Source organism: Maylandia zebra, linkage group LG16 (assembly GCF_041146795.1).
Source record: "Maylandia zebra isolate NMK-2024a linkage group LG16, Mzebra_GT3a, whole genome shotgun sequence".
In the NCBI taxonomy this organism is placed as follows: domain Eukaryota; kingdom Metazoa; phylum Chordata; class Actinopteri; order Cichliformes; family Cichlidae; genus Maylandia; species Maylandia zebra.
The window spans coordinates 37,009,124-37,034,488 of record NC_135182.1 but is presented as its reverse complement, the minus strand read 5'-3'; the positions used below and the strand labels follow the sequence as shown (position 1 = coordinate 37,034,488).

General features: G+C 45.2%; 3 protein-coding genes across 8 annotated transcripts in view; all 3 read left to right on the top strand.

The window, feature by feature from the left end:
• ttn.1 (titin, tandem duplicate 1) overlaps window positions 1-25,365 on the top strand; it is a 175,520-nt gene that overhangs the window by 10,170 nt on the left and 139,985 nt on the right. For 5 of the 6 annotated variants that reach the window (XM_076874610.1, XM_076874609.1, XM_076874608.1 and 2 more), the window contains exons 10-41: window positions 75-335; window positions 945-1,007; window positions 1,095-1,353; window positions 1,634-1,697; window positions 1,828-2,028; window positions 2,573-2,715; window positions 2,910-3,055; window positions 3,677-3,904; window positions 4,016-4,257; window positions 4,332-4,564; window positions 4,650-4,814; window positions 4,911-5,079; window positions 5,281-6,977; window positions 7,062-7,343; window positions 7,502-7,768; window positions 8,440-8,712; window positions 8,797-9,060; window positions 9,727-9,987; window positions 10,076-10,336; window positions 10,813-11,076; window positions 11,217-11,477; window positions 11,575-11,835; window positions 12,244-12,504; window positions 13,136-13,277; window positions 13,375-13,543; window positions 13,807-14,038; window positions 14,243-14,527; window positions 14,613-14,732; window positions 14,871-15,059; window positions 17,926-17,970; window positions 24,275-24,553; window positions 24,761-25,327. In XM_076874610.1, coding sequence (XP_076730725.1) covers window positions 75-335; window positions 945-1,007; window positions 1,095-1,353; window positions 1,634-1,697; window positions 1,828-2,028; window positions 2,573-2,715; window positions 2,910-3,055; window positions 3,677-3,904; window positions 4,016-4,257; window positions 4,332-4,564; window positions 4,650-4,814; window positions 4,911-5,079; window positions 5,281-6,977; window positions 7,062-7,343; window positions 7,502-7,768; window positions 8,440-8,712; window positions 8,797-9,060; window positions 9,727-9,987; window positions 10,076-10,336; window positions 10,813-11,076; window positions 11,217-11,477; window positions 11,575-11,835; window positions 12,244-12,504; window positions 13,136-13,277; window positions 13,375-13,543; window positions 13,807-14,038; window positions 14,243-14,527; window positions 14,613-14,732; window positions 14,871-15,059; window positions 17,926-17,970; window positions 24,275-24,553; window positions 24,761-25,327 — 8,554 coding nt within the window. The remainder of the gene's footprint in view (window positions 1-74; window positions 336-944; window positions 1,008-1,094; window positions 1,354-1,633; window positions 1,698-1,827; window positions 2,029-2,572; window positions 2,716-2,909; window positions 3,056-3,676; window positions 3,905-4,015; window positions 4,258-4,331; window positions 4,565-4,649; window positions 4,815-4,910; window positions 5,080-5,280; window positions 6,978-7,061; window positions 7,344-7,501; window positions 7,769-8,439; window positions 8,713-8,796; window positions 9,061-9,726; window positions 9,988-10,075; window positions 10,337-10,812; window positions 11,077-11,216; window positions 11,478-11,574; window positions 11,836-12,243; window positions 12,505-13,135; window positions 13,278-13,374; window positions 13,544-13,806; window positions 14,039-14,242; window positions 14,528-14,612; window positions 14,733-14,870; window positions 15,060-17,925; window positions 17,971-24,274; window positions 24,554-24,760; window positions 25,328-25,365) is intronic. The other variant, XM_076874611.1, reaches the window with a different exon arrangement.
• On the top strand, window positions 15,067-17,917 carry LOC111501525 (neural cell adhesion molecule 2-like). Its single transcript, XM_023155051.1, has 2 exons — window positions 15,067-16,795; window positions 17,088-17,917. The coding sequence occupies exons 1-2, from the start codon at window positions 16,474-16,476 to the stop codon at window positions 17,627-17,629; spliced, it is 864 nt and encodes a 287-aa protein (XP_023010819.1). The 5' UTR covers window positions 15,067-16,473; the 3' UTR covers window positions 17,630-17,917.
• On the top strand, window positions 18,303-24,268 carry LOC143413085 (titin-like; the record flags this gene model as incomplete). The annotated part of the gene is made up of 1 exon (XM_076875306.1): window positions 18,303-24,268. A coding segment is annotated over one exon (3,747 nt), but the record flags the coding sequence as incomplete, so codon positions are not given.

Below are 25,365 nucleotides of genomic sequence, written 5' to 3'. Positions count from 1 at the left end.
TAACACACATTTCAGAAAAGACTCAACAGTATTTTCTTGATGACGGTGTGGCTCTTCCTCTTTGGGTCGGTCAGGTTTCCATCGCCGGCTCGGCCATGGCCACTCTGCACAAAGAGTTATCCTCGTCTTCTGCCACTATTCGAAAGATCATCAAGCCTGTCAAGTCTCCCAGTCCATCTCGCAGAGTAGCAGAGACCAGAGAGATGCTGGAGACCATCCCACCACCGTTCAAACACTTCACTGACAAACATCAGAGTCGTTCTGGCTCTGAGTTACAGACCGGGGTGGTGTACTCAGGCAGAATGGAGAGAATGTATGAGGACTGGGGAGCCCAGGTTTGTAATGTAGCTCAGAGAGCTGGGTCTAAACAGGACAAGAAAACCTGATGTGGATGTAAGATCCATACGATCCGTTAGCTGCCAACAGCTGGCCAAAGTATCGTGAATTTTATCAGATATTTTCAAGATGATAAATCCTAATATGAGCTGCCTGATTAGATCCTCGTTCACAGGCTGAAAAACCTCTATTTGAACCCTGGAAAAATCTGATTGAAAGGGCAGAAGTTACCCCGGGTTTGAATGCTCCTGATTTCATTGACATTTTCACCATTTATTAGACTAAAGAACAGCTGAAGAAAAATGTTGTGGGACACAGGTCATACTTCTGGTTTTTACAACTTCTCTTGATGGTTTTCTTGATTTCTGTGAAAATCCATAATTAAATATCCCTGTAATAAACTTTAACTGGCTTCTCCATGCTATTGACAACCTCATTCTCACCTCTGCAGCCCATCCAGCCTTCCCTCCATCATATGTGCTGTGTTATCTCTTCTTCATCGTGTGTGTGTGTGTTGGTTGTTTCTGTCACTGTGTCCATGTGTGGGATCTATAGCTGCTGTAGTTTTTCAGCCTAATGTTCCCAACATACCTGTGAATATCTTACAGGTGGTGGAGGCAGCTGCGGTGCCTTCTGCCGGTGGTGCCGTGGTCCCTCCCACGCTGATTTCTGTGAGTGGACTGCCCTCAGATCACATGTCCACACTGTTTAGGGAAAGAGACCTTTTTGTAAAGATGTTGTGATATTTTTTTGTGCAGGGATTGAAGAACACAAATGTGATCGAGGGCGAGTCTGTGACCCTGGAGTGCCAGATCAGCGGTCATCCCACCCCCATCATTATGTGGTTCAGAGAGGACTACAAGATTGAGAGCTCCATTGATTTCCAGATCACCTACGAGAACGGATTTGCCAGACTGGTGATCCGTGAAGCATTCGCTGAAGACAGCGGCCGCTTCACCTGCACAGCTACCAATGAGGCGGGAACTGTCAGCACGTCCTGTTACCTGCTTGTCCAGGGTCAGTGCAAGCAGAATGCAGTGTCACTCACACAGGAAGTAATCTTCTTTCGTAGTATGCTGTAACATACTGAGGAACGATGCCCAGCCTGTCCAGCAGATATCAGGATAACTTTAATTTGAGCCCTTTTTTCCTCAGAGACTGTTCACATGCATGCACCGAGCCCTGTTCTTGATACACACAGGACCTGAAATCTTCCCGTAACATAATCTCATCCCTTCCCGTCTATACGTTCTGCATATTCATGCGTTTACAGTGATGAACTGTCTTTCCCCACCAGTGTCTGAAGACATCGAGAGCAGAGAGGAGATTGCTGTTGTTACAGAACATGTTGAAACTGCTCAGTGAGTCACTTAAAGTTTGAGTTACATTCATCAAATCGTCAAACATATTGGTTTCTTATTTTACATCACTGAAACGGATGACAAGCGGTACAGGTTGGGCCTGAAAATAAGGAAACATTTTTATTTCCAGATTAAGAGAAACCAGAGAGGAGACCCAGGTGAGCATGGTGGAGTCAGAGTCTGCTGCTGCCGCTCCCTTCTTTATCAAGAAACCCACCATCCAGAAGCTAGTGGAGGGTGGAAGTGTTGTGTTTGAATGTCAGATTGGGGGAAGCCCCAAACCACACATCATCTGGAAGAAGAGTGGTGTCCCACTCACTACCGGATACAGGTGAGTAATACCTGTGCTCAGGTTTTCACTGTCCTTACATGGAGACCTTTGTGGTTTACGTGATCTATATTTTATCTGACGTGTGAATGCAGCTGCAAAACAAATCCCCTAACTCAAGGACTAAAGTGCTAAAGTCATCACTGTAAAACTGTAAGAAATGAACACGTCATTAGAGCTCAGCTTTCTACCAGAATACACAACTCGGACCCCCCCTCTCAAACCCAACTGACACCAATCCTAAAGTCCCTGTCAGATATAACACAGGATTAGCAAAACCAAACATCTGGCTCATGGTTCAGCTAAGGTCAACTGTCTCACCCAGTAATGAGCCGCCAGCACATTAAGCTCCAGCTCTCATTCCTGCTTCTGCATTGAGATCAATCCCTTTAGACCTGAATCCATGATTTTATCTTCAGTGGGCTCTTAGGACAAACGGTGCTGGTAAGACGAAGTATGGGTAAAATATTAGGACACTGTTTGCTCCTATTGTGATGGATCACGCTGCAGCCTTCAGGGGCCTGTAATGCTCATTCCCCTCCATCAGATACAAAGTTGCCTACAAGAAGGAGACTGGAGAGTGCCGTTTAGAGATCTCCATGACCTTCGCCGATGACGCTGGAGAATATGCCGTGTTTGCCAAGAATAAGCTTGGAGAAGTCTCTGCCTCCGCCAGTCTGCTGGAGGAAGGTCAGTAAATACTGCAGTGATGGCAAACTGCTGTCCTAAAGATATAACACAAGGAGCAGAGATAAAGGGACTGTCAGTGGATATTATGCCATACAGCTCATGCAGAAACAGTTAGCTTGCACAGTCCTTAAAGAGATGATGGAAACTACTTGAACTCATAGGATTGTTTTTTTATTTTGTTTTTTTGCCAACAGAGGAATATGAAGCCTACATGAAGAAACAGGAAGCAATGTTTAAGACTGAAGTGACATCCATTGTGCAAGAGCCCAAGGTGGGAGATATTCCCCCTGTCACTGTCACAACAATGGAGAAGATAACCACCACCATTATCTCTGGACAGGTAGAGAATCCTTAGCCATAGCTGTGATCATAATACAAAACCAAACCATGTCAAAGCCATCATAAGGAACTAGATGGTTATGTGGAGTGTTTGTCACTATCCTGTGTAATAGTTTATATGAGCTCCAGTGAGCTGTTTACAAAAAAAAGTCTGGAGATGCCACAAAGTCTCAAATCCTGATAGAACAGTTAGTATGTGGACACCTCTATCATTTTGTGTGCTGTATATCACATCATGACGATGAGTACAGCACAAACTTAAGTAAGCACTTTACCTTGAGATTAAGTAAAAAGCTGGGGTCCCTGTAGCTGCAGATACTGCTGTTGTCAGTAGTAACTGCAGTTGATATTGTAATTCAGAGCGCACTGTCAGACTAAGCTCTCATTAGAATTGGTGTCGTTGAATTTCCCACACTACCTGGTTGACTATCCAGCTTTAGTAAAACCTTTATGTGCCTTTAAATATGCGTTAAATATGCACGTTATTGGGAAGAAAATATAATAACCGATGCATAAAAATTAAAGCAAGCATAAAAATCATCATTTTCGTAATCTACAAAGACCTTTCCTTGGGCTTGACTATGATCAGGACCCACTGACTGACATCATATCATATCTGCAGGAATTCCATCTGTCTGTCATTGAGCAGAGGATCATCCAGGAGATTGAGTTTACCATTATGAAAATCAGCTACAGAGAGATTGTGACAGAGGACGGAGAGTTGATGGTGACTGCCACTGAGACTGAGGCGGTACAGCCAGCCTTTGACACGCCAGTGAAAAGTTACAGGATCATGGAGGGGATGAGCGCTACTTTCCACTGCAAGATGTCTGGAATGCCGCTCCCCAAGGTGCTGAATCTTTAAGAAATATGTTACAATTAGAGAAATGGTCTTGAAATACATAAAAAGCTCTAAAGTAGAGTTCACATGATTTTACGATCACGTCGTATCTCTTGGCAGATTGCTTGGTTCAAAGATGGCCAGCGTATTAGGGCTGGAGACCATTACCAAATAGAGGTTCTTCAGGATGGACGGGCCAGCCTTCGCCTGCCTGTAGTGATACCCGAAGATGAAGGCGTGTACACCGCGTTTGCCACCAACATGAAGGGTAATGCTGTCAGTTCTGGGAAGCTCTATGTGGAGCCATGTGAAACAGTAACACCTCAGCAATTCACACCACAGCCAGCAGTGCAGAGGATCAGGTAAAGAAATTCACAAAGCTTGAAACAGGGAACACTGACGATAAGGGAAATGACAAGGATTAATACTTTCTCAGGTCCACATCTCCTCGCTCTCTGAGCCGCTCACCTGGCCGTTCTCCCAGTCGTTCACCTGGACGTTCTCCTGCTCGTCGGCTAGATGAGACTGATGAGGCTCAGCTAGAAAGACTCTACAAGCCTGTTTTTGTCATGAAGCCTTCATCATATAAATGTTCTGAGGGACAAACTGCCAGATTTGACCTGAAGGTTGTGGGCAGACCAATGCCTGAGACGTACTGGTTCCACAATGGTGAGTACAACAAAGAGGAAATCTTCAAAAAGAGTTTGAACAAAATTTGTTGATCTCACAAGCCATTCAACTATCTTCCTCTCAGGGCAACAAATAGTTAGTGACCACACCCACAAGATCGTGGTTAAAGAGGATGGCACTCAGTCCCTGATCATCGTCCCAGCTTTGCCACAAGACTCCGGGGAATGGACTGTGGTGGCTCAGAACAGAGCTGGACGCACATCCATCTCCGTCACTCTCGCTGTTGATGGTAAGAATGCAACTTCATATTCTCTCAACTTGAAGTTTCTTCCAGAAGGAAAAATGTTGGGGGATTGGCTTACTTTCATTTAACTTTCTTTTTCAGCCAAGGAAACCCTGGTGCGTCCACAGTTCACTGAGAAACTGAGGAACATCAGTGTGAAGCAGGGCACTCTGGTTGAACTGGCTGTCAAAGCCATTGGAAACCCACTGCCTGATATCGTCTGGCTGAAGAACAGCGACATCATCACCCCACACAAGCACCCAAGCATCAAGTATGTTCTGTGACTTTAGCATTAAATGTAGATCACATCTGTTTGCTTCAATGACCTTGATGCAGCAACACACTTTTTTTAATGAAACGCTGCGTTTGTGGAGAGTAAAATTATTCCTCAAAGCAACCTGAGATTTTCATTTCAATTAAAAACACGTGTCAAATGTCAGTTCTTCTCTAAAATGAGAATTTGATTTTCCAGGATTGAAGGAACCAGAGGAGAGGCTAAATTCCAGATCCCATCAGCAGCTGGCTCAGACAGCGCCTGGTACACCGCTACAGCCATCAATAAGGCTGGCAGAGATACCACTCGCTGCAGAGTCAATGTTGAGGTGGAATATGCTGAGCCTGAACCAGAGAGGAAACTCATCATTCCCAAAGGAACATACAAAGCCAAAGAGATCGCTCCTCCAGAGGTGGAGCCGCTTCATCTGCGATATGGTCAAGAGCAGTGGGAGGAAGGCGACCTTTATGACAAAGAGAAGCAGCAAAAACCACAGTTCAAGAAGAAGCTGACATCTGTCCGCATGAAGCGCTTCGGTCCAGCTCATTTTGAGTGCAGACTGACTCCTATTGGTGACCCCACAATGGTGGTGGAGTGGCTGCACGACGGCAAACCTCTGGCTGCTGCTAACAGATTGCGCATGGTGAATGAATTTGGTTACTGCAGCCTGGACTATGAAGCCGCTTATGCTAGAGACAGCGGCGTCATTACCTGCAGAGCGACCAACAAGTACGGAGTTGACCAAACCTCAGCCACCCTGATTGTCAAGGATGAGAAGGGCCTTGTTGAGGAAACACAACTTCCTGAAGGAAGGAAAGGTGCCCACCGGATCGATGAGATAGAGCGTTTGGCTCATGAAGGTGGACCTTATGGAGTCACTGCTGAAGAAGAAACAGAGAAGATGAAGCCTGAGATCGTCCTTGTTCCAGAACCAATCAGAGTTTTAGAGGGTGAAACGGCTCGATTCCGCTGCAGAGTGACCGGATATCCAGCACCAAAAGTTAACTGGTACCTCAATGGACAACTTATCCGCAAAAGCAAGAGATACAGACTTCGCTATGATGGCATTTACTACTTGGAGATAACTGACATCAAATCATATGATTCAGGGGAGGTCAGAGTCGTAGCAGATAACAATCTGGGCTCCGTTGAGCACGTCGTAAAACTGGAGATTCAGCAGAAGGAGGACTTCAGAACTCATCTGCGCCGCGCCCCTGAGGCTAAGCCAGCCGAGGCTGCACCTGAACCTGGAAAAGTACCATTTGAGGTAGTTAAAGCTGAAAAGCCTACAGAGGACACTCAGCTGAAAGAGGTCGTCAAACTCAAGAAGGCCCAGAGAATTGTCCATGAGAAAGCCAGTGAGGAGTCAGAGGAGCTGAGGAGTAAGTTCAAGCGCAGGACAGAGGAAGGCTATTACGAGTCTATTACCGCAGTGGATCTCAAGTCTCGCAAGAGAGATGACTCCTATGAGGACCTGCTGAGGAAGACAAAGGAGGAACTGCTTCATCGTGCCAAGGAGAAGGAGGAGGCTGAGAAGAAGAAGGAGGAAGAGCATCGCCAAGTTACTGCCAAGCCTCTAAAACCAGAGAGGGTCAAGCTCTCACCCAGCATGGAAGCGCCAAAGATCCTTGAGCGTATCACCAGCCAGACAGTCGCACAGGGTGACGAAGTCAAGTTTAGAGTCAGAGTTGTCGGCAGACCAGAACCTGAGTGTCAGTGGTTCAAGAATGGAGTTCAGCTGGAGAAGTCTGACCGTGTCTACTGGTACTGGCCTGAGGACCATGTTTGTGAACTGGTGATCAGGGATGTCACAGCAGAGGATTCTGCCAGTGTCATGGTTAAAGCTTCCAGTACTGCTGGAGAGACTTCAAGCCACGCTTTCCTGTTGGTGCAAGGTAACACAGACCTTGATCATGTACATATAATTCTGATTTTAAATCCTGCATTCTCTGAATAATGCTCTGGTGTCATTTCTGCAGCAAAACAAGTCATTAACTTCACTCAGAAGTTGGAGGACGTCAGTGCCAAGGAGAAGGATACCGTGGCTACCTTTGAGTGTGAAACCAACGAGCCTTTTGTGAAGGTCAAATGGCTGAAGAATAATGTGGAGATCTTCTCTGGAGACAAATACAGAATGCACTCTGACAGAAAGGTTCACTTCCTGTCTGTGCTGATGATCGAAATGAGGGATGATACTGAATATACATGCGTGGCTGTAGAAGATGATACTGTCAGGACAACCGCCAAGCTTAATGTTGAAGGTGGGTTAGGTTCTTCATATTCTGTTCATTAGGTAATGAAATCAACACAGTTCATTATTAATTATTCCAAATACATAAACGGTTACCTCAAGGTACTTATATGGTATATGTATACTTTGTGACTGACTTGAACTCTTGTTGTATTATGTGACCAACAGGAGCTCCTCTGGAGCTGTTAAAGCAGCTGGAGAGCACCGAGGTGCCCGAGACTTACTCCGGAGAGTTTGAATGTATTGTCTCTCGTGAAGATGCCGAAGGCAGCTGGTACTTTGGAGATAATCTGCTGACTCCTGGCAGTAAATACGTCATCTCCTCCCGCCGTGGAAGACACACTCTCTCTGTGAAAGACGTCAAGAAGGAAGACCAGGGAGAATATACCTTCAAAGTGGGCGAGTTTAAGACAAGTGCCTCTCTGAAGATGAAATGTGAGTTGCTGTTCCCATGGCACTGAATTGGATATGGATGATGAAACTCTATGGACGGAAGTTATTGTATTTAAGAAGTAAAGTTAAGTCTACTGTTCAGACTACAACAAAATGTGTTACTGGAATTCGGGCTAACCATCTTCTCCTGTTTGTGGACAAACCATTTCTACTTTCCCTCAAAATACATTTAAATCTAAATGATAGGTTTTTATAAAAGTGCCACAAACCCAATTCCAAAAACGATGCGGTGCTGTGTAAAATAAAGATTAAAAACAGAATACTTTGATTTGCAAATCTTATAAAGCCATATTTTATTCATAATCAAACATAGAAAACATATCAAGGGGTGAGAAAGGTGAGAAAATTAACCATTTTAATACAAGTTTATTTTGTATTTGAGGCAGCGACATGTCTCAAAAACAGGCCCACGTGTCCCATGGTGTAGCATCGCTGGGTGTTTGGTTGCAGTTTAGCAGCGTGCTGCTCAAACACGAAGGCCTTCCTGAAACACACGTCTGCATGGAGCAGATGTTTCTCTAAAGCCCGTTCATACCTTTCAGCCCCGATGGGGCCTTTCCAGACACACACACACACACACACACACACACACACACACACACACACACACACATCGCATGTAGAGTGCTAACAGTGACATTTTTATTTTTTAGTGCGTCCAGTGACCTTGATGCAGCCTTTGTCTGACATGACCGTCTGCGAGGGTGACATCGCTCAGCTTGAGGTCAAGTTCTCCCAGGAGAATGTTGAAGGAACCTGGATGAAGAAGGGGCAGCCCATCACAGCCTCCAGCCGTGTGCATATAGTTATTGACAAACAAATTCACAAACTCCTTATAGAAGATACAACCAAGGACGACTTTGGAATGTATTCCTTCGAGGTTCCTGATCATGGAATTTCAACCTCTGCAAAGCTGGTCATTCAGAGTGGGTCACCTCAGATGCACATGTTTTTCTTTAATGACTTTGTTTCAAAATAAAATCCTCTAATCAAAATATCTCATCTTGCAGCTATTGGCATCCTGATCCCACTGAAGGACAGTCATGCAATTGAGGGTACAAAGGTCGTCCTAGAGGCAAAGATCTCTGCTCAGGACATCAGCTCAGTCAAATGGTACCACAATGACAACCTGCTGACAGCCAGTGAGCGAATCCAGATGGTGGCAAAGGGAGCCAAGCAGCGCCTGGTTTTCACCAGAACATACGCTTCAGATGAAGGACACTACAAACTGGTGGTTGGCCGAGCTGACACCAGCTGCAGATTTACTGTTGAGCGTAAGTTACGCCATTATGAGGTCCAAGCATGTTTTGGAGTTTTACTACTGTAGTTGCATCATCTATATTCTGGAATGACCTGGAAGCTAAGTTTATGAATCTTTAGGTCTAATATGAAGCCTTGAGGCGACTTTTGTTGTGATTTGGCGCTATATAAATAAAATCGAATTGAATTGAATTAATAAACCATGACCACCACTAGTCACATGAAGTTTACCTGTAGAAAACTATTAAGAAACTACATGAGAGTCATGACATGAGAGTCTTTGCTTTCAGCTTCCAGAAATCTTATTCAAGCTGATTACCTGAAAAGGGTCATTAATATTTGCTTGGCAACATAAGAAATGATTTTTCTGCTGAACACAATAGTTTCAGATTCTGCTGAATGCAACTTTCTTTAAAATCATATGAAAACTTGCACCTGCTTCTTACATATATAGTCTGACATGAACATCATGACCTCGTGGCATTTACAAAACTAGAACCAAGCCCATGTGGTGCATCTTTAGTATTGAATGAGTCAGATGGATAATTGTGAAAAAGTGAAAGCAAGTCATCTACATTTCCTACAATTTTATTGTACATGTACAATAAAAATGGCTATTCTATTCTATTCTATTCTACTGTACATCAGTTCGAGGCTTAACTATCGTTCTGTCTCAACAGCTGTCCAGATTGTGACACCAATGAAAGACAAACAGTGCTCCGAGTCTGAAAATGTCACCTTCGAGGTTGAGGTCTCTCACCCAGGCATTGACGCTTTCTGGACCTTTAAGAGGCAGCCGATTAAAGCTGGTCCCCAGTACAAGATGGAGTCCAAGGAAAAGAGGCATAGGCTCACGGTCATGAATGCAATGAAGGATGAAGAGGGCGAGTACATGTTTGCTGCTGGTGAGAAGATGTGCAGTGCTTCACTCACCGTAACAGGTACGCAAAACACACTTTTATTGCACACTTAAATAGTTCAGAGAAGATTTCTGTCACCAGGCAGTAACTGGCTATCTCCTGTCCCCAGGTGGTGCCATTAAGAAGCCCCTGCATGATTTGGTGGTAGCTGACTCCCAGACCGCTGTGCTGCAGTGTGAAGTTGCTAACCCATCCGCAGAGGGCAAGTGGCTAAAAGACGGTCAGCCTGTTGACTTCAACGAGAACGTGCTGAGCGAGGTGGACGGTGCTGTCAGACGCCTCGTTATCATCATCACTAAGGCCACTGACGTTGGAGAGTACACTTACCAGGTCGCCACCTCCAAGACCTCAGCCAACCTGAAAGTCGAGGGTAGGTCCAGCTTTCCATGGAAACACACACGTAGATCATACAGCCAATGCGGATCAGGAGGTTAGGAAGCTGAATTTGTTTGTGAAGGTGCTTAAAGTGTTTCTTTGAACACGGGCTGCCTCTTTATTCATGTCCAGTCCAGTTTTCAGAGCAATTATATTTTTCTGTCTTATGTCTCTTCACTGATATGAAGAAATATTGTGTCAACACATAACAGACAACTGAGCAAAGAACCAGTTTGCAGTTGTTACCAGCAACCTGCCATAAAAACACACCATTTGTTGACTCTATGAGTGCAGACATTTCTTCCAAATGATCGAATGATACTTTAAATTTAAATCATTTAGATCTAGTCTGCTGACTCGTACCTGCCCACAGCAACAACCACAAAGACCCACCCTGTGAGAGTTTAATTCTGGACTCAGCCACTTCACTTGTTTAACTGTTACCTTGCCTCTTGGTGTTTTTCTCCACAGCTGTCAAAGTCAAGAAGACCCTGAAGAACCTGAATGTAGTCCAGACTCAAGAAGCCACGTTCAGCCTTGAACTGACCCATGAGGATGTAAGGGGAGCACAGTGGATCAAGAATGGCGTTGAGATCCAGCCCAGTGATAAATATGAAATCAGTATTGAAGGCACACTTCACACATTGAAGGTCAAGAACTGCAGCACACAGGATGAGTCTGTTTACTCCTTCAAACTGGGAAAACTGTCTGCAAGTGCCAGACTCAATGTGGAAAGTAAGTATTAACTATTGATTTTGGAATAAAACAAAAAGCTTTTTGGCTCTGTGCCTACAAGGTTGGGAAATTTACCTAAACCACATGGGACCTCTAGATTCCTAAAGCTTTTTACCAACAGAAGACCTCTTTTCCCACAGCCATTAAGATCCTGAAGAAGCCAAAGGATGTGACAGCACTGTCAGGAGCAACAATTGTATTTGAAGTTGGCATCTCAGAGGATGACATCCCAGTGAAATGGATGTTCGATGACAAAGACCTGGTGTCTGACGAGCGCTACAGCATCATCTCTGAGAAGAAGAACCACAAGCTGATTGTCCACAACGTGGACGACAGCGTGCAGGGCAACTACATTGCTGTCATAGGACACCTGCAGTGCAGCGCTCACCTCGTTGTTGAGTGTAAGCATTATCACATCAGTAGTTTTTGGACGTAAAAAATGCTAAAACACAGGCCAAGGTCACATTAGGACTAAACATGTCTGTATTTTACTCTTAGCTCTACGTGTCACAAGGCCCATGAAAAACGTGGAGGTCACAGAGACTCAGGTGGCCACATTTGAATGTGAAGTTTCTCACTTCAATGTCCCGTCCACCTGGCTGAGGGATGGTGTGGAGATTGAGATGAGTGAGAAGTTCAGGATTGTGGTTCAAGGGAAACTCCATCAGCTGAAGATCATGAACACCAGCAATGAAGACTCTGCAGAGTACACTTTTGTCTGTGGGAACGACCGCATCTCTGCAACGCTAACTGTTAACCGTAAGTTACCATCAGTGAAACTTAAACCTTTAGATTTACAATGTATCAATTCATCAATTCGTTCTTCAGAGACGTTTCACATGTTGCCAAATCATTACAATGTATCAAACCATGAAATGTCTTTAAGTAACTTTAATTGGATTCTTTCATTTCTCCTCTGAGTTGGAAATCTAAACATTTTTGTTACTAAAAAAAAGAAATAATTAGCACATTCAGATTTTCTAATTGGATATTTATGACAAATTATAAGTATAAGCCACTTTCAATTACTTTGTAGTTTAAGGTGAAAACTCTAACCGATCAGATGTTTGCACTAAGGATGACGTTACAGATTAAAAAACACAATTTTGTATTCTTCACTGTACTTAAACATCTCTTCAAACTTATTATCACTTTGCTGTTTTCCAGCTATTCTGATCACAACGATGCTTGAAGACCTGAACGCTCAGGAGAAGGACACGGTCACATTTGAGGTGAATGTGAACTACGAGGGAATAACGTACAAGTGGCTGAAGAACGGCGTGGAGATCCGCTCTACGGACCGCTGCCAGGCTCGCTGCAAACAGCTCACTCACTCTCTGAGCATCAGGAATGTTCACTTTGGAGACAGTGCCGAGTACACCTTCATGGCTGGCTCTGCAGTCACTTCAGCTAAACTTCACGTTGAGGGTAAAATGCTTTGATTCTAATTTAACTTTTCAATTGACTTTTCACATTAGATGTTTTTGGACTCCATCAACTTCAAATAAAATTATTTCAACACCTCACCGTGTTTTAGCTGGTTTTTAAATGTGTGTGTCTGTCGTTTGCCTGTACAACCATCTCCGTTACCCCTGAAAGACATTTAGAACTTACTGAAAGACTCTTAAAGCTACTCTAATGGACTATCACGAGTAACTCTGAAATAACCAGCAGAATCTAACACATTTGACATGTAGACTCACTCACAGGACACTTTGAACTTTTCAACGGACTTCTGGAAACTCCCCAAATAAGTTGATCCTCGTTAATGCCATAGGAACGCATACACGATTCTTTCTGTCACTACTAGAACCTCTAAAAGGTACCCTTCAGACCTTTTCTTACGGCCATTAATATTACTAATAGACATTTAAAACTGTGAACGTCCAAACTTCCCCAAGGACTCCTGGAATCTTGTTCTTAGTAGTACCTCCTCAATGAGGAAGAAAACCTTGCAGAGGACGACTAGAGCCTCTGGGCTCATGAGTGATTTGTTTCCATAAGGTCAGACACACTGATAGATGTAGGTAAAGTAACTGTATCTGTGTCCCTGTTTTAGCCCGTGTGGTTGAATTCACCAAACACCTGCGGGACCTGAAGATCACAGAGAAGAAGAGGGCAACATTTGAATGTGAAGTTTCTGAACCAAACATCCAGGTGATGTGGATGAAAGATGGTCAGGAGCTGGAGCTGTCCGACAGGTAGAGTCCTTGATAGTCAGTTGTGGGAACAATTACTGAGTTTTACCAACATAGGGATCAACTCTTAAACCTTCTACACCTTCTTTGTTTGCTACAGGTACAAAATGACATCGGACCAGTTTGTGCACCGTCTGGTTCTGCCCTCTGTGCGTCTGTCGGACGCCGGTGAATACACCGCTGTGGCCGGTTCAAGCATGTCCAAGGGTCACCTGGCAGTCGAGGGAAGAGATGTCAGAATCTCAGAGCCAGCCACCAGGGACATCACGGTAAGATTAGGTGGTAGACTCCATAAAAATGCACCAAATCCTGGGATTTTCATACTGTCTGTCAGTTTATGTGTGACGATGACAGAAATATTTTTCAGACTTTATGATCTTTGAGAGCACACACTGCCGATCATTTAATATATTCTTTTTCAGATATTTTGTCCTACAGGAAGAGATTTTTTAATAATTGTGACAATGATTATTTTTTTAGAAATACTAGAAGGACGTTTCTGGTGTTGAGCTAATCATGTGGTGTTTTTCAGGTTGTTGAGAAGCAGAGAGCCACTTTTGAGTTTGAGGTGAATGAGGATGATGTAGAAGGTCACTGGCTGAGAAATGGAGTGGAGCTCCAGTTCACTGTGGAGGAGAGGTTCAATTATGCCACCATCAGGAAGCTCCACCGTCTCACCATCTCTGAGACCTTCAGGAGCGATGCTGGAGAGTACACCTTTTTAGCCGGCAAAAACAGGAGCTCTGTGAACCTCCACGTCAGATGTAAGAGCTCCAGTCCTGCATCAGTCCAGCACTGCTTTCCTTCTTTGCGTGAAAAACCACTGGACAGTTTCTGAAAATAAAAGTGAAAAGCTTAAAAATGATACTTGTACTGTTTAAACGTATCTGTTTCTATTATCATCAAAGTATTCTTTGACCAGAGGACCAAGCAGAGTATTAACCTTTCTTTCTTCTACTTTCCTTCAGTGCCAGAGCCACCTCAGATCATCCGGGAGATGCAGCCCCAAACCGCGATCTCGGGCAGGTCAGTTCGCTTCTCGACACAGGTGAGCGGCCTTCCTCAGCCTCAGGTGTTCTGGTACAAAGATTCTGAGGTTCTGTCCACGAGCTACAAGTGCAAGTTCCTCCATGATGGAGATGAGCATACGCTGCTGCTGCTTGAAGTCTTCCCTGAAGATGCAGGCATCTATAGCTGTGAGGCCAAAAACAACTACGGAGAGGTGACGAGCTCTGCATCTCTCACTGTGGAAGGTACATATGGAGTGTTTGATTGGAATTATGAATTATTAGCCACCAAATCGAGCGATGACTTACGGTGTCTTTGTCTTTTCTGCAGTTCCGGAGGTGGTTGAAGCCGTGGCTCAGGTTTCCCCTCCAGTCCTCATCGCTCCCATGAGGGACCTGCTGATCTCAGAAGGACATCCTGCCCAGTTCCAGTGCAGCGTCTCTGGGGAAGGTATTGACCGTTACTCGTCCCCTTTACTGTCATACGGCATTTTAAATACTCATTGACCATAAATCCTGTCGCAGCTGTCATCAGTGTGGTGTGCCGTAAACGGTTTTTCCTGACTATGAGAAAACACTTTCTCTCCAGATCTGCAGATTTCTTGGTTCTGCAATGACAGAGAGATCAAACAGTCGGACATCTTCAGGATGTCTCATTATGATAACACCTGCCTGCTGGAGATTTCCCGAGTTCTCCCCAGCCTTGAAGGAGAGTACTCGTGTGTTGCTACAAATTTGGCAGGAATGGTCACATGTGCCGCCACTCTGAATATTGATGGTGAGTTCAGCAGACGTTCGCATACTAATTGGATAAAACTGACAGGCTCTTACTGCACGTTCATCAGCTGCCAAGAAGGCCCTAAGTCGGTGCATGTTCCTCACAGGATTGATTTTAATTTTAGAATATCATGTGGATTTCCTGTAAGACAAGGTCTGATATGTATAACGTCCAACGTATCGAGAACCGATAGTCAAAGTTTAACAGCACTCGCTGACTACGGTGATATAATGATGGCAGCATGTAAGCACGTTCTGATTGGCCAGGTGTGTTTTAAGTCTCCCTCCATCCGTCCGGAGCCATGAGAGCGTGTTACACAAGAAGTTTACTTACTGGCAAAACATAAAAAGAAGCATCTATTGGCAAGCAAAGCAACCTTAACTGAGCCAATAGAAAGATGCATGGTTCAGCCGGGGGAAGTGGCAAGCATGTCAGCTGTACTGGAGATCAACGCTGCTGGCTGCACAAAGATTTTCCTTTTCTTTTAATATCCTCGTGGAGGACAGAGCCTAGCTTAGCACTCACAAATAAAACTGTTCAATATGTAAAAACATTTAAAATGTCAATTCAGGACAGATCAAATCTCCTGCAGCTGTCAGCGGCTAGCACTGACGCCACGTCAGCTCTTATACCGTCGTGGGGAAAACCATGAGCCCTGCTCATGTTACAGTCACTGTGTGCATGACGTCTCCTGGATCTTTGTGCAACCAGCCCTTGGACTGGAACGATTTTCCAGCCACTCCATCAAACTCAGATTTCATACTTTCAGTGCGATGATGTGAGAAACTGACTCGTTTCTGTGAGCATGCAGCTGCTCCACACTGAATCTGCTCTTATCCTCACTGGAAGCATCATCTTAAAGGTCTCTTTGCAATGCATGACGTCTTCTCTCCAACACAAACAGTATTAATGGTCTTTATTGCGAAACTGGAGTTTTCATGTCAGAGGAATGCCGCATGGTTCAGCCACTGCTGGACTTTGGAAATGTTCCTCACACTCAAGCACGGACGTGATCGCTGGCTGTGTTTTTCTGTTTGTTGTTGTTCTGTTCCAGTCGAGCTTGCATGATTGACAGCGGACACCCACCACTGTCCACTCCCTCACTCATCATTATTGATCCTCAACGCGCCACTCCCACTGCACTGTTGGCAACAGGCTGTGACAGTAACCTGGAGAAATCCGTAGCGTGATGATGTGTTGACCTAATTCTTCTACTCTTTCTTATTGCCCAGATAAAAAAGCCTTAGCTAGCGTGTCAAGCACTGGGGCTGAGGCTAAGCTATTTCAGAGACTGGAGGCTCAGAGTGAGAGTTTCAGCTCTCTGTCAGTGGGACAAACAGCCCACAGTGTTGAGTTTACTGAGACGATCACCGAGAGCTCCTCTGTGTCTTGGAGCACGATTGAGATAAGCTCGATGGAGAGGAGCTCTGAGAGCAGCTTTGACTTCAAACTCTCAGCCAGCCCGAAGCTGCTGATGGAAATGAGCGATGTTCGAGTGAAAAGTGGTGAAATGGCAGAGTTCAGCTGCTCATTCGACGGCCAGCCCTTCTCCGGGGTGATATGGGAACATAACGGCGAGAGCCTGGTGGACACCGAGCGGGTGAGAAGCTCTCAGAGCGGTGGCTTTTTGTCCCTGGTCATCCAGGGCGTCGGTGTGGCGGACCAAGGCACGTACCGCTGCACCGCTACCAACGAACATGGCCACAACAGCTCCTCTGCTCAGCTCACTGTTGAAGGTGGTTAATCTTTCTTTTTTTATCAGCCTGTCTCTCCATCTGGTCCATCCCACCTTTCCAGCTGCTCCTCCTGCTTAGTGCTCCCCCACCCCCATGACTTAATATTTAATATGTTATCCTGTAACCTCTTGTAGTGTAATAAAATAACAAACCCTAGTCCAGTTTATCCTCCCCTCCTGTCAGCTTCGCTACGCTAACCTCATCATTCATCCTATTAACCCTTTAGCATTTAGAGTCATGGCCATGTACTCTGTGACCCCTAATTACTTTTCCTAACTCTATTCTTACCCAGCTAAAGAAGCAAATCTCAAAGCAGAAACCCCCATCCCTACCGATTCAGTGCACAAAGTGTTACAGGCACACAGGGAGAGCCCTAGAGATCCCTCTGACCAAGACAAGCAGGAGGTGGTGGAGAAGCCGGGACCATCACCTCCATCTTCCCAGAGACCTCACAGCCTCATCAGCCTGTTGTATTTCCCTGACGTCGTGCCTAATGAATACCAAGGTCATCGCCCTTCCAGCTGCCCCGACTTCCTGATCAAACTCCCCCCTGAGCTGCTGATCAGAAACAAAGGCAGTGGCTCCCTGAATTGCGTCGTGAAGGGGCTTCCCACTGCGTTTGTCATTTGGCTTTACAACCAGTTGAATGCTGAGGAAACTGTGTGTTACTCTGTGAAAAATCAAGACCCCTCAAGCTGTATAAAAGTTAACAATGTGGGACCTGGAAAAGGGGGCTCTTACGTTTGCAAAAATATCAGCTCAGCCGGAGATGCTGAGCGCAGCACAGTGACGAAAGGTTGGCATCTGCATGCTTTTGGTCCTTCTGCTCGCTAAGGCTTCTTTACACCACTCATTCACACTGCTCTTCACCCACACAGCCAGCAGAGGCACACTTCTTCACAGGGTGACAACACTTCTTCAACGAGGTCATAACCACTTTGTGCTCACACCACTTAGTGTTTGAAAAAAAGCCCAGCGGTGCTGCACACTAAGAGACCAAACAGGAGCATGCACAAACGTCAGTTAAACGAAACAAAAAAGGGATGGATGCACGAGCCACCACTGGTTCTAACAGTCTCCCGGGAATCTTTAGGAATGTTTTTAATTTGTGAACATCTGTGTCTTTACAGTAACTACAGAGGAGAAGGTGACTCAGGTCCAGGAGGAGATAAAAGGTAAATATGGCTTTTATCGTGATGTCTCCATCCTTGGTCTTAGTTGTTTATGTTCTTTGTCTACAGGTTGTGTTGGTAAGAAGTTCAAGGGCACTTTTACGAGTTTACTTTGATAACTGAACCAAGTTCAGAGTGGACTCGGGACTTTTATTATCTGACTCTGATGATGTAGAATTTGTTTTGATTGAGGAAAAAGTCTTTGAATCCTGGATGCAGCGTTATAGAAGTTTTTAGTCAAACATGTAAAACACTGCTCCTGTACTGAAGCTGCAGTTTTCCTGTTTTCAGCAGACTGTACTGTGGTTGGAGTGTGAGGCTGATTTAACCTGTGATTATTCCACTCAGTCTTCTCTAGCTCAGCCGTCACAGTGGAAGAGGAAACCCAGGAGTCATACTTCACTGGCATAAAGTTAGCAGACAAAACCAAAACACTTGAACTTGAACCAGAGTCTAAACGCTTCTCCAGCACTTTGGAAAAGAAAAAGGAAAAACCAGTTTTCCTCAGTGAACTTTCTCCGGCAGCTGTGACTGTCGGAGAAACGGCTACGTTTACCGTCAGAGTGTCCGGCTTCCCTAAGCCCACCGTCCAGTGGTTTCACAACGGGCACACTATAACCAGTTCATCCGTGTATACATTTATTCACGAACACGATGAGTACAGCTTGGTGATTAACACAGTTCACAGGGAATGTGAAGGAGAGTACTCCTGCACGGTCAGCAACAGATTTGGCCAGTCAACCTGCACTTCCTACCTGCACGTTCAGGTGAAGGAGCCAGAAAAGCAGGAAAGAGCCGAGGAGAGAACATTTGCAGTGACTGGTAAGCGCCCAGAATTCACTAAAACTATAGAATCTCTTCAGCGGCAGGAGGGGGCTCAGGGTGTCTTCAGTTACACTGTGACTGGAGATCCTCTCCCTGAGGTCCAGTGGCTTAAAGGCACTTCCCACATCCAGCCTAGTGGGTTCTGTATCATTGTGAACAACCCGGATGGATCCGGGTTTATTAACATTAAGAGTGTAAAACAGGAGCACAGCGGCATTTACACCTGTAAGGCCTCAAACCAGTACGGGGAAGCCTCCTGTACTGCAGAGCTGCTGGTGTTCAGGGAGAAAGCTCAGGAAGAGGACACGTTAGTACAGAAAACACAAGGTTTGACGATACCGATGGCAGAACAAACCGCAGAACTCCGATTTCACCAGGAAAGATCCCGGTCTGAACACATGATCTATACCATTAGTACTGGAGACCGACAGATTATTCCCAGTGAAGAGGTGGAAACGCTCAGAGAGCTCAGCATCTCTTCTGCCACCCTTCATCGTGAGCAACTTACCCACCAGGCAGCGGTGCTGCAGTCCCATGAAATAGAGGAGAGGGTTTCATTAGCCCCCAGCCATCCACCTCAGGTCTCAGCTGTCCCTGTTAAACAGCATCACGTGGCTGCTTTCTTATCCTCAGTCCAGGAGAGACAAAAGATCACAGCGCAGCACTCTGAACGGATTCTCAGCCCCGAGGTGGTTGAGCTGGAGTCAGCCAAAGAGCAACCGCCCAAGCTCGTGTCAGCTACGTCTGAGGAGGTCCTTCCCCTCAGCACGGTGAGAGCTGAGGCACTGATAGGTCAGAGTCCAGAACACGTAAAGACCTCCAGCGAGCCGAGGCAACTTGTTACTAGTCACCAGGTCGAGCTCGCTGTACCTATCGCTGATGAAATCTCAGAAGACATGCACAGACAAGAGGAGGAGAGGAGCTTCAGAGTCACAGAGGGGGTAAAGATTTTATACTCGGCTCAGTATGCAGGACAGCTTCAACTTACAGAAGGACACACTGAGCATCTTCCAGCTTTAGATGCAGACATTAAAGGTTCAGCTGGCAAAGAGCAGCCGAAACCAGTGGTAGCACCAGTGAGTGAAGCCAGAGTGGCTTTATCCAAAGAGCAAAAGCTTGAAACACAAAGACCAGAGCAGGAGAGCATTACCCCGTGCAAAGACATGGTTTATAATTCAGCCGTACAGACCGAAGAGAAATATGAGCTCTGTGCTGATCAAACAGGACAAGTGCCACATGGGGCATTTTCTGTAAGTGTGCAGCCACAGCAGGAGGGAGAACAGCTTCTGAATCTGCAGGTTATCAGTGATCAGGAGGTTTTACTGTGTGAGGGAAGGTTGAGCAGTGAAAAACCTCCAACAGAACAAGCAGAAGTGAGCAAAAGTCCGACTTTGCTGCATTCAGTGACTCAAGAAGAACAGAGGACTGTAGTTTGTGAGGCAGCTTCAGAATTCGAAACAAAGATGAACGCCACCTCCGTCCAGCCAAAGCAAGAGTTGGTGCAACCAAAACGCCTTCAGTCGGTCCATTCTCTAACAGTTTTACCAAAAGAAGGCATACTCGCTGTCACCAAACCTGACCAGCAGGTGGCAGCACAGAAGCTGGAAAAGGCTAGATGGCATGCAGCTACCTCAGAAGAGAGAATGGAGGTCACTGCGGATTACCACAAAGATCTTGACATGTCTGTGATCAGCGCTCAACCACAGCCGCGTACTGAGTCCAGGCCTCTACGCAGCCTTGCTGTGTCCTCCCAGCCCATGCAGCTCCCAAAAGAGACTCCTTTTGTTACGAGCGTCACGCAACAGCGAGCATTAGTCCAGGAAGAGGATTACTGGAATATCATGCAGTCTTTGATCATCACAAACAATCAAAGTCTGGAAGAGGGTCACACTACTAGCTTCAAAACTGATGAAAAATTTAAGCCTGAGATTAAAATTGAGGCCAAGATACCAAAAAAACCAGTTTTCATAGAGGAAAAAGCAATGGCCACCGAAAGCTGCACTATCTTAGAGGCGGCTGAGGGGGACTTTGCAGTCCAGATCCAGGAAGGTCAGTCGGTCCGACAGTCAGTGTTTCTAGAAGAAAAACAAGTCATCGTAGGAGAGCGGTCGAGTGAGATTGGTAAATTCGAGGGCTCCGCGGTCAGTGTTAAGACACAGCCTAAAGGGTTTCTTTTTGTCCCAGAGGCTCAGGATGCTCTGACTTTACCTAAGGAACTGAATTTCATCATTTATGCCCCCAAACCATCTAGTTTGAATGTACGACATCAGCTCAGAGATGCTCTTCACTCAGCTGTGGCCAGTAATCCACCAGTTTTACTGGCTGATGTTGTTGGAAGACTAGAGGCAGCGGAGGTCCATGAGGTCAAGGTTCAGAGAGAGCCCAGGCAGGCTGCATGTTCCTATCTTATCACATCTCCAGGTTCCCCCCTGGAGATCACGCTGACTTTTAAAGGTGATTACCCTCAGACAGCTGACCTTAGGCATGAACTCCAGGTAGCTTTGCATGCTATGGTTTCCCAAGAACAGCCGAGTCTTACATCAGAGCAGCCGGGCACCATGCACACTGATAAGCCTCAAAAAGTGCAGGTCAGCTCAGTGTCCTCCAAGGAGGTGTTGTCTTCTGTGGTGGACTCTGTGGTGGTGGCAGAGAGCGCAGGCAGTTTACTTCCTGCTGTATCTCAGTCTGCAGCTCTGACGACAGAAGCCAGGGCTTCCTTTCAAAGTGCGACACTTCAGAGCCAAACCGAGGTCCACGAGTCCAAGAGCAGCAGGACGGTTAGATCAGAGAAGGACGGCACAGTATGCCAGGCTGAACAGCATGTGGACATTTTTGTCCACAGAGAAACCAGAGAGGAATATCTTTCAGAGGCAATCATGATCAGTGAGTCCTCGGACAGTATCACTGATTATCCCATCATCGTAGATGTTCTGGAGGATGTCTGTGCTGAGGAAAATGGCAAGGCTGTGCTTACTGCCAGTGTTAAATACGTCACCAAAGTTAGCTGGTTTTTCAATGGGAAGCTGGTGAAATCTGGCAAAGAGTTCAAGTGTTTTAAAGACCGTGACACATACACACTAGTTATTGACAACGTTGTCAAAGACCACCATCAAGGAGAGTATGTCTGTGAGGCTGAGAATGAAGTCGGCAAGACGACGACATCTTCGAGGCTGACTGTGGTGCCACGAGGTTTGATGATGGGAAATTCTTTGATATCATCATCATCCACTAACTTCACGCTAGGGCTGCTCAATTAATCAAATTTTAATCTCGATTACGATCTGGGCTTTCAACGATCATTAAAAATGACTGAGCCGATTATTAGCCCCTCCCTCGTGCTTTACTCTCGCGCTGCTCCGTGTGGCAAATCGAGCGCACCTCTCTGCATTTCGAACACTCGTCACAACAATAAGAGGACCCGAGGGAAGCTCGGAAAGCTCAGCAGAAGTTATATGGAGAGGAGAGTGACTGCCGTTGGTTGAAAAGAGGTAAAAAAACTTCAGTGGTGTGGAAACATTATGGGTTCAGTCAGACGTGGATCAAGTAGACACAGTGTGTAAACTTTGCTACGGTGTCGTAGCTGCACCAGAGCAACACTGCAAAGTTCACTAAACATAGATGTTTACATTTTTCATTTGTTTCTTATATTGCAAACATTTGCACTGTTATCAGTATTTGCACTATTTTATATTATTTTTTAAAGTCATTATTCAACACATTGTAATTGTTAACCCTTTAAAGCCGGGCAGAGGCACGCTCTGTTTTGTGTAACTATTTTTAAATCCCTGTAGAACCGGAACCATGTAAGCTAGCACAATAATTAGTTTTGCATAGGAAACCGGAGGAGTTGTACTTACATCTTATGCCATCAGCTTGTCCTCGGTCACGGTTTCCTTCCACATAAAGTTTTGCAAAAATTGCATAAAAAGCGCTTGCAGGAACAAAAACATAATATTCCAGAAACACACTTTGCAGATCCGATCAGCTGTTCGTAACACTTCCCACATTGAACAAGACGTCAACGCGAACCATCACATGTACGTCATTTCCTGCCCGAAACAGGAAGTGACGTCATTTTCACGGAAAATGTATTTTTTTTACTTGTAGGCCTTAAAAGCCTATACTGGTGTTTTTATAGGTCATGTTTGACTTTTCTGAATAGTTGCTGGGATGCTTAGAACTCGAATTGCACAGCTGGAAATAGTTTATTTTGATGCACCTGCTGTTTTCTTTGCAAATTTGCATCATAGGATTGTTTTTTTTGCTTTTCCTGCAGTATATAAAAACTGCTGTATCTCCAAAATAAAACTATGAACACACTCAAGATAAATTTCCTGTGGTGGGAAACTATTTTTTGCAACTTTTTTGTATTTAAAGTTTTGAGGGATAAACCTCTTAAATTGTCAATTTTTTTGGAGTTTATTGCACTTTTTTGCAATTTATGTCGTTACTATGGACTTAATGCATACATATTATTAAAATATGGGCTATAACAGTTGTATAGCAACTTGAAATGCTCCCAATGGCACTACAGCATGTAAAAAAAATAATAATATAAGCTCTGGCGGACTTGGTTCTATGGTAGGTCTTAAAGGGTTAAATAAATATCGTCAAATAATCGAGATCTCAGTTTCAGTGAAAATAATCGTGATTATCATTTTTGCCATAATCGAGCAGCCCTACTTCACGCTGTGGTGAACGTCTGCTGTCTGCAAACCTCAACCAAAACTCAAAGTTTAGGAAATGAGCACAAAGGCAGAACTGAAAATGGCTTACAGCAGGGGTCCCAAAGTCACGGCCTGTAAAACTGACGAACGTGTGCACTTATGTCTGCATTTTTACTTTGTTAAATACGAACACAATGATAGCAGAAGTGCTGCCACGTGTGTGGGCAGACAGACCAGTGACGCCTCATTGAACTACGAAATAAACACAATTAGTGAGGAAAAAACGTCTCGTTATAAAATATTTGAAATTTGAAAAACAAACATTTTCAGAAGTATTTGTGGGAGTTTGCTTGTTTGCTTTTCTTGTTCCACTTCAACACTAAGGTGGCCGTCCAATGAGAGGACGCTGCCAGCCCACAGCTCATTTACCTTCGAGACACCTGGCGTGCAGTTTTTTTCAAAAGAAAAGCATTTGGACTTTGAGGCTTTCAGCAGACAGCAGTGACATGATCACATCCCACTCCATCTACTCCTCTACAACCTTCACAGCCAAGCAGTCTCCTTTGACCACATGCCTTTAATCATTCATGTTTGCATGCCTTCTCTCCTTTTGTCGTCACAGACTTCCTGTTCATCACTTCAGCCTGTTCATTTTTTCTCCTCCACTTTCATCCCACCATAACTTTGTGTGTCGCTTTCCGTCCCAGGTTCACTTCATCACCGTCTCCAGTACAAACACTAATTTTTGTGTCATTTCAGCACCTGCTGTATATTCACATGTTCTTGTTGCCTTTTTCTCTCTTTTGCAAACACAGTGAAGCCTGTGTTCAGGAACAGAATCGTCCCAGTGGAGATAAACATTGGCAGCTCTGCCAAGTTTGAATGTGAAACTGAGGACGCTCCAAACGTGAGCTTCAAGTGGTTCAAAGATGGACACCCCATCAAAGAGGGTGAAAAGTGCAGGATTATCAGTCGCTTCAGCACTTCCTCCCTGGAGCTTCTGAGGACAACCAAGGATGACAGTGGCGAATACACCTGCAAGGCGTCCAATCAGCACGGCAGTGATGAATGCTCCGCCTCCCTCGGTGTCACAGGTAAGAGCAGTGCATTTTTCCTTCTTCTTGGCTGGTTGAGTTTGGAACGCATGTTGTTTTCATTCCCCTCCGAGGGGATGAATGGCGCGTTTTCGTCTTTGTGCTGGCGTTTTGTTTGTGCAATTGTTTCTTGCCCTGTTGGTTTGATTTCGGTTAAGGTAAAACTTATTAACACTGATTTGTTTCTCTTCTTCTTAATCCCTGTAGAACAATTTCCTCCTGTCTTTATAAGTAAGCCTGACCCTCAGACTGTGTATGTTGGAAAGAGGGCTGTAATGCAGTGTGTAATAGCAGGAACTGCTCCTCTGAATGTTGTCTGGCTTAAAGACAACCAGGCCTTACCCAAAGTGCCCGCACACTACCAGAGCTCTTGTGAAAAGAATAAGCACACTCTTGAGATACCCAGTGTTGAGGCAGCTGACAGCGGGCTTTATGTGTGCAAGGTATCTAACAAAGCTGGGACAGCTGAGTGCCACACGGAGCTGTGTGTTATCGATAAACCCAACTTTGTAAGGCCCCTGGCTTCAGTCGCCGCTGTGGTCGGAGCTGCTCTGCACCTTGAGTGTCAGGTGGATGAGGACACTGGAGTAACTGTCAGCTGGACCAGAGATGGCAGAAAAGTCCACCAGTCTCCCGACTATAAACTGTTGTTTGAGGATAAGACAGTTACTCTTGATATCCTAAAGACCACACTGAAAGATTGTGGAAATTATGTGTGTACAGTGGCAAACGAAGCCGGCAGTGCGTCTTGCTCCACCACGGTGAAGGTACAAGGTAAGAGCTATCTAGTTAAGTTTCAGGGAAACTGCAGC